General features: G+C 37.5%; 1 protein-coding gene across 1 annotated transcript in view; it reads left to right on the forward strand.

Moving 5' to 3' along the window:
- LVRN (laeverin) overlaps nt 1-14,381 on the forward strand; it is a 63,829-nt gene that overhangs the window by 22,644 nt on the left and 26,804 nt on the right. Inside the window, exons 5-11 of the mRNA XM_050945641.1 lie at nt 4,457-4,611; nt 6,107-6,220; nt 8,551-8,694; nt 9,068-9,133; nt 9,270-9,335; nt 11,167-11,333; nt 12,092-12,168. Of these exons, the coding sequence (XP_050801598.1) occupies nt 4,457-4,611; nt 6,107-6,220; nt 8,551-8,694; nt 9,068-9,133; nt 9,270-9,335; nt 11,167-11,333; nt 12,092-12,168 (789 nt within the window). The remainder of the gene's footprint in view (nt 1-4,456; nt 4,612-6,106; nt 6,221-8,550; nt 8,695-9,067; nt 9,134-9,269; nt 9,336-11,166; nt 11,334-12,091; nt 12,169-14,381) is intronic.

Below are 14,381 nucleotides of genomic sequence, written 5' to 3' on the forward strand. Positions count from 1 at the left end.
AGACAGACTCAGTACTAAGTTCAAATTCCCATGTCCAGAGCAGCAGAGACATGGTTCAAAAGACCAAGCCGATCCTGCAACAATACTTGGTACCAATAACAAGAAGATAAATAGTACCAGACTGCTTGCCTACCTATGATACTGAGGGAATCAGAGCCAACTCACTCCCATAGTAAGTACTTGGTACTGGCTGCATCGGTACCAAACCCATCCTCCAAAGGTTCCCAGTCAGCCCAATCTTTGATACTGTTGGTACCACAAGAGTTTAGGTACCCTAAGGATCTGATAATATCTTGTGAGCTGGAGTATTTTCTGTGAATGAGTGAAGGTTTGTCACTGTCAAGATGCTTTCGGTGACCACCTCCTCTATCACCTAAAGCACCACACACACTCTCATCTACTCTGCAAGTGGAACAGCTATCAACCCCTTAGAGTATGTGGAAGATAACTTATCAGATTCTCTAATTTCAGTGCAGATTCCCCTATCTATTCTGGGACACGTCACACTCCCTCCTGTAATATGTCAATACTATACTGACATATTACAGGAGGATAGACTTCAAAGGATGGCCTCATGGCAGGAACACAGATGGCTGCCACCACTTTTGCCATTTGGGCCCCCTCAGTGGCCTTGCTGAGATCTGTGGGCCTTCTATCACTAACAATTTACATCAAGGTCTTTGCAACATCGGAGGGAACAGAGAGGGACCCGTTCTTCTCAACCCCCTTTACCACCACCTATGCCAGAGGAAGAGACCTTTGAGGAGCAAGAGGCAAGGTCTGATATGGAAGTAACCTCTTACTAATATTTCCTCCACATCTCATGATGAAGTTGTCATGCTTCAATCACCTTCTGTGGCAGATGACTTCAGGCAATTTCAAGACCTGAGGAAGAGGATTTCTGACAAGTTGCAGATTCCCTTAGTGGAGATTCAGTAATCTTACCATAAACGCCTATATTTTACACATTTGATATCTATGAAGATTTCCATTCTGATCAATGATGCTTTTATGGCGCCTGCTAAGATGATTTGGCAAACTCCAGCTATCACACCACCTACCTGCAAGAGGGTGGATAAAAAGTATTATGTTCCAATTAGGGAACTGAAGTATCAATTTTCTCACTAAGTTCCAAATTCCCTAGTAGTGAAGGCCATTAATGAACAAGGCAGACAAACATAGCTCAAAGTCCACCCTGTACATGAAGAACCACAAGAGGCTTGATCTTTTTGGTCATAAATCCTATGCTTCAGCCATACTTCAGTTCAGAATAGCAAACCATCTGGTGCTCATGACCAAATCCAAGAATTCTTGTATTGAGCATCTGCCAGAAAAACATTGAGATTAGTTTAGATCTATTGTATAAGAGGGTCAGCTTCTGGCAAAGACACCACTCCAGGCCCCCTTGGATGCAGCAGATACTGCAGCATGTTCTATTTTCATTACAGTGGTCAGGAGAAGAGCACCTTGGTTGCAGCTGTTAGGCTTTCCAAGAGAGGTTCAGAGTACTGTCAAAGACCTCTGCTTTGACAGTTGCAAGCACTTCGTAGACTTGATAGATACATCTCTCCACACTTGAAAGGATTCAAGAGCTATGCTGCAATCCTTAGGGATTTGCACTTCTGTAAATAAAAGGAGATTTAATAGGACTCTGATGGCACAAAGAACACACCAAGTCCCATATTTAACATATTGTAGGCCCCTTGAACCTGCAGCCAAGAGACTAAGATAATCATAAAAAAATTCTCCTTCATCTACCGCTACATCTTCTCAGCCATCCATGTCCTCCAAGCGACAGTTTGATGGCTTGATCGAGAGTCTCAACCATCTAACCAACATAGTCTAACAGCTGCAACATCTTATCCCCTTCCCCTTCCTGTTTAAAGGTTCTCAACAAGATCAAACAAAATTGAGTCAGAGTCATATTGATTGCACCAATGCAGCCAAGACAGGTCTGGTATCCCTATTTGATCATATACACCTCTCACCCTTTTGTGGAGACTTCCGATCAGTCTGACCAGCATCCTGGGTCAGTAGGCAAGAACACTTCACCCCAATCTGCAGATTCTGAATCTCCAAGCATGGTTCCTTAATAGTTCTGAGGAATCTAGATATCCTGTTTGTCTGAGGTACAATACATTTTATTAAATAGGAGAAAAGAATCTATAAGAAATACTTACCTCCAGAATTGAAAATGATATTATCTTTGGTGTAATAGTCATCAAATTTCGCCAACTCACTCTCCTCTTTTCAAGGTACTGCATTACCTATTAGAACTGAAAACATTGAGTCTTTCTATGAAATCTATCAGGATTCATTTAGCATCAATACAGCTTGTCACACACCCATAGGGGGTTTTGCACTCTTCTCTCACCCAAGTGTGGCAAAATTCCTAAGAGGTTTATCGAATATATCCCCACAAATCAGAGATCCTATACTGATCTGGGACTTGATCCTAGTACTTAATTGCCTTATGAAATACCCTTTTGAGCCACTAACTATGTGTTCTTTATTAGATTTCTCAACAAAGACAGCCTTCATGGTAGCAATCGCTTCTGCCTGAAGGGTGGAAGAATTTGGGACCTTAATGACAGACCTCCCCATTTACAGTATTCACTGTAGAGAAGGTGTTGCTGTGAGCACACTCAAGAATTTCATATTAAACCATTCATCTCCCTTCCCCCCCCCCAGCTGCACCAAACTACTCAAGAAGCCATATTCCATATCCTAGATGTCAGGAAAGCATTAGCCTTCTATCTAGATATGACCAAAGCATTTAACAGATCTCCTAGCCTATTTGTATCCATTGTGGACAGAAACAGGGGTTTGGTAATTTCAAAACAGAGGTTGTCAAAATGGATCTCTGGTTGTAGTAAGATTTGTTACAACAGAACTCATGTTCAAGCCCCTTCAAGAGTGATAGCACATTCCATAAGAGCACTATCTACCTCTATAGCTTTACTTAAGGATGTACCAATTACAGACATGTGTAGAGTGGCAACTTGGTCATCTGTTCAGACTTTTTCTAATCATTATGCCTTGATAACTGTGGCCAGATCAGATGCTGCTTTAGACAGTAGTTCTCTCTTCTGTATTGGACTCTGTTCTGAATCGCCCACCTCCTTCATGAAGGGGATACTATTCGGGAGTCATCTAAAGTGGAGCACCCATAGGGACACTACACCACATTTATTTTCTAAAGAAAAGTGCCATTTCATTGGTTGATATAACCTATTAAAAGGAGAAATTACTCTCCTTGTGCTGTAACTGGAATTCTTTGAGATGTGTGTCCCTGCAGCTTTTCCACTACCCACCCTCCTTCCCCTCTGCTTTGGAGTCTCCCTTATGGGTCTTTGCAGTGGAGAAGGAACTGAGGGCAGTTTACTCATGCAGCCCCATATAACCACAGTGCAAGGCGCGAGCATGTGTGGGGCACATGTGTGGGCTGAACAGGCACTGCTACCAAAAACCTCCCTTTAAAGGCACAAGTGTCCCTGAAGTGGAGCATCCACAGGGACATCCATCTCGAAGAACTCCAGTTACTGAGCAAGGCGAGTAACCTCTCCTTTTAATGGTTATATCAATCAATGAGAATGGACCTTCCTTTAGAACAGTGGTTCTCAAACTAGGGTTGCTGCGTGTTCAGGGAAAGCCCCTGGCAGGCCAGGCCAGTTTGTTTACCTGCTGCATCCGCAGGTTTGGCCGATCGCGGCTCCCACTGCCCGCAGTTCGCCGCTCCAAGTGAATGGGGGCTGCAGAAAGGGGCACAGGCCGAGGGACAATGGGGAATACAGGGAAAATGGACATGGTGGAGTGAGACTTGATGTGAGGAACGGGAGAAGGTGTTTCTGGGGTAACTTGATCCACACAAAAGAGTGGAAATGAGCCTCTCTGCTCACCCAGGGATACAGAGTTTGAGAGAGAGCCTTTCTTATCAGTAGCCAGGATGCAGAAAGAGGGGGAAATTACACACCTAGAAGCCATGACAGAGCGAGAGAGAAAAGATGTCTTTTTCTGCTCCCTCCCTTCCTCCTGCATGCTCCCATAACTGGGGCAAAAGCAAGACAGAAAATGGAGAGCCAGAAATACTCAGGAATGGGGAGAATTGAATCTGCTCTCTCCCAGCAGCTGGGAGGAAAGTTTCTTTATCAACTATTTTAGTTCAGAATGTACTTTGGTACATGTAACTGTTGAGGGGCTTGGCTTGTACTTAATTGATTTTTGTTTTTCTGACTGAAAGGGCGGCATCCCTAGAGAGGCATAGCAGTGTCATAAACAGTTAAAGACATGAAATAAAACAATTTCAAAAAGCGTTTTCTAGTTTATTGCAATGGTACAGCAGAGAACCACTAAAGCTATATCTTGTAATTGCACATTGAGTAAACACAGAAGAGTCATGTAAGCATTTTACTCTTGAAAATTTTAAAGATTTTTTTTTCTGTTTAAATCAATTTAGATCTGGTTGCACTGCCTGATTTTGCAGCAAATGCTATGGAAAACTGGGGGCTAATGACTTTCCAAGAATCAGCCTTGATGTACATCCCAAGGGATCAATTCGAAAGCAAAAAAGCTATGATTTGCTTAATTGTTTCACATGAGATAGGACACCAGGCATGTGGTAAAACATTCTGTATATGTATTTATCTATGAAATTGCTCTTTTCCAGTTTATATAGATGCAAAGACACTGTTTAACATCGGAAAATAGCGACTTAAATGTAGGGGCGTAACAGTTGATGGTAACTAGAGGAAGGAATGCTACAGCAATAACCAAAACCATTTTCAGTTGGTTGGAAGACACTTCGGTTATAAATTAACTTGGCAGATCAATATAAAAAACAAATTCCAGCATGACACAAGAACCCCCACCCAATATTTATTTATCTTGAATGAAATTTAGAAAATACTGATAACAGTATTACCATTATTTGAAAAGTTGACTCAGATGGGTTATGGATATACACATAATGTCTACTAATGAACCATTTGTTTATTTTCTTACATTATACTTGGATACCGTCCAAGAAAATACTCTACTCTAGAAATGAACATGGTATGCATATAGAGATTGAGTAATGATTCCCACAATGCACTGATGGGAGAATACATTTCATAAAGAATGTTAATTTTTAGTGGGGATAGATGTAACTATCGAAGAAGGCAAATAGTGACTAGGCTATTGAACTATAGAAAGAAGGCATGGTAAACGCATTTTTATCTGAGCTGGAACTGTTTACATAATGATCTTCAGAATTTAAAATTATTTGGTCTGGAATGATAAAGCAGTTTCACTTTTTGCTATATTTCATTTAATAATACTTTGCCAAGAGAAAGTATTTTAAAAAATAAAGTTAGCCAAAAGAGTTTAACTTGGCTAGTCCACATGTGTGTTTATTGAGGGCCAGTAAAATAAATATTATTATTTAATTAAACATAGTTTTTAAATAAAATAACAAACCTTAAGGATTAACAAATAATATATAATGAAATCACAAATCCCCAAGTGATATATCAGATTTTTGTTAAATGTAAACTGCCAACTATTAGTACATCACAGCTGTTATGGAAGTTTTATTGCTCACCAGGGTATGGATTTGCTGATTTTGGAAGTGGCTGTTTCCCCAGTTCTGTTTATCATCTATTTGACAATTTCCTTTTGTTAAGAACAAGGAAAAATAAAATAATATTATTTAATTGGAGAGAAGCTATTTGGAAAATACTTTTGTATATTATTTGAGAAATGCCATACTTTCAAATTGTAGTCTGGCTTTCTCTTAGATTTACAGATTTATAAGTGACTGCTTTATTTAAATAGAACTGAGAGTTGTTTAAAATCACTGTATGTGTTTATGTTATGAAATCTCAAACATAGGAATTTAAAAATATACAACCACTGACTTGCATCTGGGTGGCTTTTCTCAAGTTGTGTCTTTGCACTACTGAATTTCTACCAACTAGAATAAATTATAGCATTTGATTGTGATAATGTATACACATTAAATAATGTCACATTGTTCTCTTGATCCTTCATATCTGTTTAACATACAGGAATGAAAGCAGCAGTTCAAAGAAATGCAATCTGAGACATTTTTTCTTTTCTATTTAAGTGGTTTGGAAATCTGGTTACCATGAATTGGTGGAATGATCTATGGCTTAATGAAGGATTTGCATCTTACTTTGAATACATTGGTGCTAGCTACATAGAACCCAGACTACCACTAGTAAGTACCAAAACTGAATATAACGCTTTCCCCTTACAACCTACATTATTGTCCTGATCCAACACCAGGGATGTGCAGTCAATGGGAGCTTTCCTATTGACTTTAATGGGCTCATCGTCAGTTCCCATATAACTTAAAATGAAAATAATATAGATATTGTATATAGAGCACTGTGGATGACTGATTTTTCGGTTCTTTAGCTGTTCTAAAAAATAAAAATAAAATTCTGTTAGGATCAAACAAAACATTTAATTTGACCTGAAACCTAATGTTTCATTTCATTTTAGTTTTTAAAACATTTTAAAATAAAATTGAAACAAATTCCTAAATGAAAAGTCATTTTGAATTAAAAAAATCAATATTTCATTCCAACATTTTCTAAATGAAACCTTTCAATTTTTTCAGATTTTTTTTAACCAAAATAATTTGGCACATTCAGCATGAATGCACAAAATGTTTCAGCTGACCCAAATCTGCATTTTTTTTTTGTTGGGGAAAAAAGACGTTTCAGCCAAAACATTTCAACCATCTCTAATGGCGTGTGTATATAATATAGAGACAAATGTTGGCTCACAATTGCATCTGCTCTTTCAGCAGCACAGAGATAACATTTCAGTATTTGCTTTGAATCAGTTTGTTACTATACATTCATTTTGAAATGGTATTCACTTTCCCTAATTGATATAGGTGGGCTTGGTTTTAGGTACTCTGTACATATCTATGCAGCTTGTAAGAAGCTTTCTGACACTCCATGTTGTATTACATCAGATAATAGAACATAACATTTTACAGTGTGTTTCATATATTCACAGTGATCCAACGTGATTAATCATGATTGTCAAAAATGCAAAGCTGCATATTTTTCTTTATTGTGTGAGGTGGGGCTACTCCACATGAATGATTCCTGGGAAGCTGTTTCTTGTTTAGGTTAACTATGTGATACAATGAATGTAATTCTCTCTCTCCTAGGTTAGTATTCTATATGTAAATAACTCCACAACTGATAACATAAATGTAAACTTCTCATGTTTGACACTATGGAGACATTGATGACAACTCCATAGTTAAGGTTGTGCTGAGTTTTTCTTTTTAAACAGGATTTCATTCTCTGCTAGGGATGAAAATCAGTGTTTGTAATCACCAAAATTACCATTTGCTCTTTAAGCTTGTGCTTAAATTAAGCCACCACTTAAGTACTTCGCTGAATTGGAAACTACTACGGGCATGTCAAATACATTCTCGGGAGAAAATACTGCAGGAACATATAAAGGGCTAAGTTTTAAGAATGAAGCCTTTGTCTCTTTTTTTGTAGATGGAGTTTGCCTCTGTAAAAGTCTGTGCCTGTAACTTTGTGACACAAAATGTATTGCAAATCAAATCACTTAACATCATTAGTTATGTGTACAGCTACAGATTCGTGTCTGGAATCAGGTAATTGCAGGTACCTGCATGAAGGGTTTTCGCCAACAATTCATATGCAGGTAAAAAATTACAAGCACAGATTGCATCTGCAACATTTCAAAATTTGGCTGCCAAAGTTGTTTGGAAAATACAAAATAAGTTGACATCTCTTAAAAGCCTGTCTCCTCCTGTTTGATAGTACAGGTATTCAAAGAGACCTGCAGTGTTTTAAAAACACATTAAATAAAAACCCACCTTCTTGCAGATCCACATTAGTAGCTGAACATCCGGGTAAACTTAAAATGACAAATACATGTTCAAAGAAAACAGATGAACACAAGTTTCTTCTTTACTTACCTGAGTATGAGACTTAGCTTCAGGACTCTGGGGTGACAATTCCATTAAAAATAAGCTGGGAACTAAGCTGATTTACACCAGCTGAGGATCTGGCTGTCCACATTTGCTACTCAGTGACATCTGAAGCTCCTAAAACTGCACTCCTTCGGATGGCTATTGTATTAGTTACTCTTTCAACATAGGAAATAGACAACACTGAATGTGTCTTGCCAGATAAGTGAAGCAAGAACTGATTGTACTTGAAATGTAAATATATAATTCATTTTTACATTTTGCAAGTTTTGTTGCATTTAATAATTTTTACATTTTTTCTTAAATCGTAAAACTTTAGTCTTCTTCATGAGATCCAAACCTGCCATCCTTCTGTGTGCACAACTCCCACTGCCTTCGATGGTAGTTCCCCCTTTGGAGTATTTGCAGGATCAGGGCCCCAACCCCCTTTATTCTGGGGGGAGATTGCTTCCTTTTGAGGGGGAAAAATGAGCTGAAAAGCAAATGTTAGCTTGTATGTAGTCTGCGTGGTTTATACAATTGGAATTAATTGAAATGGGAGTCTATCTTTTAATTTTCAGAATAAATACTTTTATTATCACATATTACAACCAGTCTTAAGGGAAGATAAAGAAATAGCAGCTCGGTCATTATCAACAAGAGAAGAAAAAATCAACGAAACATTTTCACTAGTTGGCCTATTTGACATCTTCACTTACAGCAAGGTAAAAAAGAAAATCAAATATTTTGCTTTTATGTACTTTCCAACAATTTTGTAAAACACAGATTTAAAAAGAACCAGCAAAGCATTTTATTGCAAAACTTACAATAGTTTAGTTATCTTTTCTTCTAAAATTTAATTTCCATAGTTCTATTTTTTGTTTAGTTATAAACACAAGTACATTGTGTGTTTCAAAAGTATTCATCTACAGGGAAGTGTGAGTATGAATGCATTTGCAATCTATATTAAGTATTAAAAGTCAAAATAGAAATGATCAGTGTCACTTATGAAAAATATGGCTTGAATATCAATCACTGAATGGTTAAAGTTTATTTAAATAATAACTCATATGTTCAAACATCTCTTTTGTTCCATAGGGGGCCTCCATTATCTGGATGCTTTCCAGCTTTCTGACTGAGAGGCTGTTTATCAAAGCACTCAGTGTGAGTTTAGAAAACTAAACTTCTTCATCTGGGTTCATCAGTTTGAAAATAACAGTGAGCATGAATGAGTTTCTCTTTTTCTGATTTTTTTATTAAAGCCTAATGAACTCTGATGTTTATATTTGTTTCATTGCAGTCATACCTGAAAGCATTTTCCTTTTCAAGTGTTAACCAAGATGATCTGTGGACACACATACAAATGGTACTTGTTAGTCTTGTTAGTACTTCTGTTTAAATGGTTGGAATGGGCCAAATTCTGTGCATATGTCAACTATGGAACTTTGAAGTGGAATTTATCTACTCCTAGGCTAGTTCCTCCACCCCACCCCCACCTCCCAAACTCACTTTGCAGGCTTTTTGTGGTAGAAGATTTGATGGGAGAGATGGGGGATGAAGAGTATGTCTGCACTGCAATTAAAAACCTGCAGCTGGCCTGTGCTAGCTGACTTGGGCTTGTGGGGCTCGAGCTAAGGGGCTGTTTAATTGTGGTGTAGACATCTGGGCTCATGTTGCAGCCAGAGCTTGGGACCCTCCCATCTTGCAGGGTCTTAGAGCCTGGGCTCCAGCCTGAACCTGAACAGCTACACCACAATTAAATAGCCCCTTAGCTCAAGCCCCGCAAGCCCAAGTCAGCTGGCATGGGCCAGCTGTGGGTTTTTAATTGCAGTATAGATGTACCTAAAGGGCCAGAGAGGAGGTCTGTGCACTTACAACCACTTGCCTCTGCCTACACAAACCTGCAGAGATTATTCTTGCTCCGAATAAATTTTGTCATCTTTCACTTGGCCATTTAAATGGATAATCTTTTCTCACAGAGAGACAAGGTGGACGTGGTAATATATTTTACTGGACCTTGGGTTAGTGAGAGAGACAAGCTTTCGGGCTTACATGGGCTCTTCTTCAGTCTAGGAAATATCACAGCTAAATACCAAGTGGAGCAGATTTTTTATTTAAGGGACCATTCCAGGTGAAGTGGCTCATTAACACCTCTCCAGTCTGAAAGGGAAAGGGGAAAAAAAACTGGGCAGTAGGGATTTAAGTGGGTTATAAATTGTTGTAATAACCATCTCCCAGCTTTTTTCTCTCACCAGCTGAAGTCGGTCCAATAAAAGATATTACCTCAGCCACCTTTTCTCTTTAATATCCTCGGGCAACACAATTACAACAACACTGCATAAGAGCTTTTCTGATCTTTATTTCTGTGTAACTTTAAGATCTTTTTCTTTTGTACCTTCACTTTTATACACAGTAAATATTTTTGCTCAGACAATATTTTAAATTTAGTTTATTTATCCTAAGTCATTAAAGGGTCAGGATTTATTCATGTATATTACAATGAGGGCCCAACACTTCAGGGAAAGTCCCCACTACCAGCACCTTTAATATTTGCTAAAATTCTGAATAAGACTGGACGCTAAGAAAACAAATATTAATAATGGATTTTTATTATAATATCTGTACCAAAATTACTGTGGAGAAAGATTCCATCATGCTGCAACAGAGTCTTAAGAACAGAGGATCATATTCTCATATGGCATAAATTGTTGTAGGAGTATTGAAATCAATGGAGCTATGCCAGTTCCCACTAATTGAGAATCCAGCCCAGAATCAGTTGTCAGGTGTTACATTATTTATTTATTTATTTAATTAGTTTTCATAGTGTCTATCTTATATTCTAGGTGCTTCACATGAATAGAATAAACAAAATCCCATACAACAAATTGTGTCTATCATTAACCTCCCAAAGGTTCAAATATATTGAAATTAACAAGAGAAAGGTAAAGAATCAAGTTACAAGAATTAGAAATATCATTGCAATACTTTAGATTTCCCTAAAGAGTTGGGTCCTCTATAGGTTAATGACAATAATACTTTTTTCTGGTTAGTTACAATGATTCTCAATATAAAAGACACATGAATGAAGATTAAGCAGTTATAATTTCTAAGATACATTACTATATCTCCCAGCATGTTGCTGGGATCAGTATGAATAAATATTTCATAAATGTTTCTAATTCAGGCTTTTCTTGAAGGTTGTAGATGCACAGAATGAAGTTCAGTTGCCAGCATCAGTAAAAAAAATAATGGACTCCTGGACATGCCAAAATGGGTTTCCAGTTTTAACATTAAATCTGTCCACCGGCATTATCAGTCAGGAACAATTTTATAATAAAAGGACAGAAAACAATACTGCTTACAAGTATGTTTAGTTCATATTTTTAGCATTTAGCATACATTTACCTTTTATTGCAGAAAAATATTGCATTAACATATTATGTTTTGAACAGCTGTTTGTTTTTTCCCCTAGAATTGTCAAATGAAATCCGTCTGAGGCATGAGTTTGAAGTGGTATTGCATGCAATTCCCTTTTCCAGCTGATTACTTCCCCCTGGATAGCAATGGTGTAAGGCCATTATGTGGCTGCAAAAGGCAGACACAGAGACCAAGATCTTCCAAAATGACTAACTCTAGTAGAAGTAGCTTTGGTGCCTTCTTGCAGAAGGCTGATGTGCTGCTTAGTGAGCATTTGGGGTCTCTTGCCTGCACAGAACTCTTTTTAACAAACATGTTTCTGAAAAAAAGAGTTTTACAGGTGCTAGAAAGGGAATGAAGGGTTAAGAGTAATGAAAAGAGAGAATGTGGAAAAATAAAATCACTGTTAGAAGAAGGAAAGTAATCCCCAGAGAAAGATTCTAGTATCTGAGGATCTGCCAAAGGACTATAGGCTAAATCTTGGCCCTATTGAATTTAAAGCCAAAACTCCCTTTGATCTTCATTGAGACCAGGAGTTGACCCAACTTGAGTACTAACATCTGAAAAGATATAGTGCATCAGAGAGGGGAAAGGGACAACTGGGAATTTTAAGAAATTACTTGCAATTTTATTCACCATCAGTTTAGAGCTTGTTTCCTTAACTATAAGAATTAATTACATTGTCCAATTTTGTTTTTTGTTAAGTAACACATGGATTGTTCCTATTTCTTGGATAAGAAATGGATCTGCACAACCCTTAGTCTGGCTAGATAAAAGTAGCAGTAAGTAATGTTTTTGTTCATACATGTGTAAAAAACAAACAAACAAACAGAAAACATGAGTTATATTTTGAATTGGATAAGAAAGGATAAAAAAATCAATAAAAAACTCCACATTAATTTGCTTTAGTTATATCGCATGTTAAAATAAGTACATTTTCAAATAAAGAAAAATTATGTGCAAAAATCTATTGTAACTGTAAAAGTACTGTTTTAATCACACAATAGAATGGACATTGTGAGATTTCCATAACAACTAGAAATCTGCCATTTTGTACAGAGGGACAAACTCTGAGGTCCTATTCAGGTTTTACTCATTCCTTACACACGCTGCTTCCACTGACTTCAGTGCGAGTTTCTCCTGGACTGAGGAAAGACTTCAGGATTTGGCCATTATCAAAGAGTCATAATCACATAATACCTAAATACTGTAAATAACTTTATAGAGTAACTCAAAATGCCACATTTGTACATCTAGGCAAACTGAAAAGGTGAAGTTTCAACAATACATAACTGAATTTGTTTATATCATTTTAAAAGAGGAGCAGAATTAAAATTAATCTTAAATGCAACTGCACATGCATCCTCAGTCATAAAAAGGTGCAATTCCTTTTCATTTACTATTCTGCAATAAGCAAGTACATTTAGACAGAGATAAGGATATAATCACTGCTACTTTAAACAAAAAGAAGCTTTATTAGATTATTGCCATTTTAAAAACCTAAATATTTGAAAGTTTGGACATTTTGAGTTAAGGTTTTAGAAAAAGCCTTCATTCTAACCTTTACTCTACCACACTATGAACCATCTATATGAGGCAGATACATGCTTCTTCAAATACTTTTTTCAGTTCCTCACTACATAATAATAATAATTAATTAATATATACTGCATACCTATGTCAACTCTCCTCTGTCCTGTCTTTGGAGTGGGTGTGGTAAGGTCAAAAGCTGTTTAATCTATTTTGAATAATGAGAGATAGGGCTATCAAAGTGAGTATCTAGCCACAGGTGGGTGGAGGAAGCAGATAAACAGAACAGTATTTATTCATCCCAGAGAACACTTGTACTTTTCAATTTAAAATTCAATAAACCACTGCATGAGTGACAAGATAACAAATTAGGGCTGTTGCAGGAAAGAGGTGTTAAGCAGCAGTGCTCACTTTGAAGGTGCTATACTGAGTTCAGTGCTATGGATTAAACTTGTTGTAGGATTAAAGAAAGGCTCCATTTCCTCACCCATCAACCTGTCACACGTTTTCTATGTGCAGCTCTTCGAATGACCAAAAATCCCCATGAATTAATATTTCGAGCATCTGTCTGAAGAAAATAAAATACTGCACATATTCAGTACTCCCTTTAAAAATATTGTAACTTGTACTTGAAAACCAAATGTCTTCAAATCTATCAAAGTCAATAGGCTTCATTCAAAGCTACTTACACACCAAGTCTGAAGTTTTAAAATAAAGCCAATTCTGATTTACTGTACCAAAGTTCAAAAGAAAGCAACTGTATGTTTTCTTAAAAGGTTTTCTTAAAAACACTTTTTTGCACAAATCACTCAAATAGCTAAATTAATTGTCATGAAATTTCTCCTGTACTTACTCCCTTAAAATAGAAATCACTTCTGGGTGACACCAACTATAAAAATTTTAGCTCAAAAGTGTTTCTTGGGAATAGTTTAGGCAGAGGCCACTCAATACAATCTGCTACTCTAGGGGTATGTCTACACTACGAAATTAGGTCAAATTTATAGAATTCAGGTTTTTAGAAATTGTTGTTATACAGTCGATTGTGTGTGTCCCCACATAAAATACCCTAAGTGCATTAAGTCGGCGTACTGTGTCCACAGTACCGAGGCTAGCATCAACTTCCAGAGTGTTGCACTGTGGGTAGCTGTGGGTAGCTATCCCACAGTTCCCACAGTCTCTGCCGACCACTGGAATTCTGGGTTGAGATTCCAATGCCTGATGGAGCAAAAACATTGGGTATGTCTACACTACAGGATTATTCCGATTTTACATAAACCGGTTTTGTAAAACAGATTGTATAAAGTCGAGTGCACTTGGCCACACAAAGCACAATAATTCAGTGGTGTGCGTCCATGTACTGAGGCTAGCGTCGATTTCCGGAGTGTTGCACTGTGGGTAGCTATCCTGTAGCTATCCCATAGTTCCCGCAGTCGCCCCCGCCCATTGGAATTCTGGATTGAGATTC

The sequence above is a fragment of the Gopherus flavomarginatus genome, chromosome 3 (assembly GCF_025201925.1).
Source record: "Gopherus flavomarginatus isolate rGopFla2 chromosome 3, rGopFla2.mat.asm, whole genome shotgun sequence".
NCBI classification, from domain to species: Eukaryota; Metazoa; Chordata; order Testudines; family Testudinidae; genus Gopherus; species Gopherus flavomarginatus.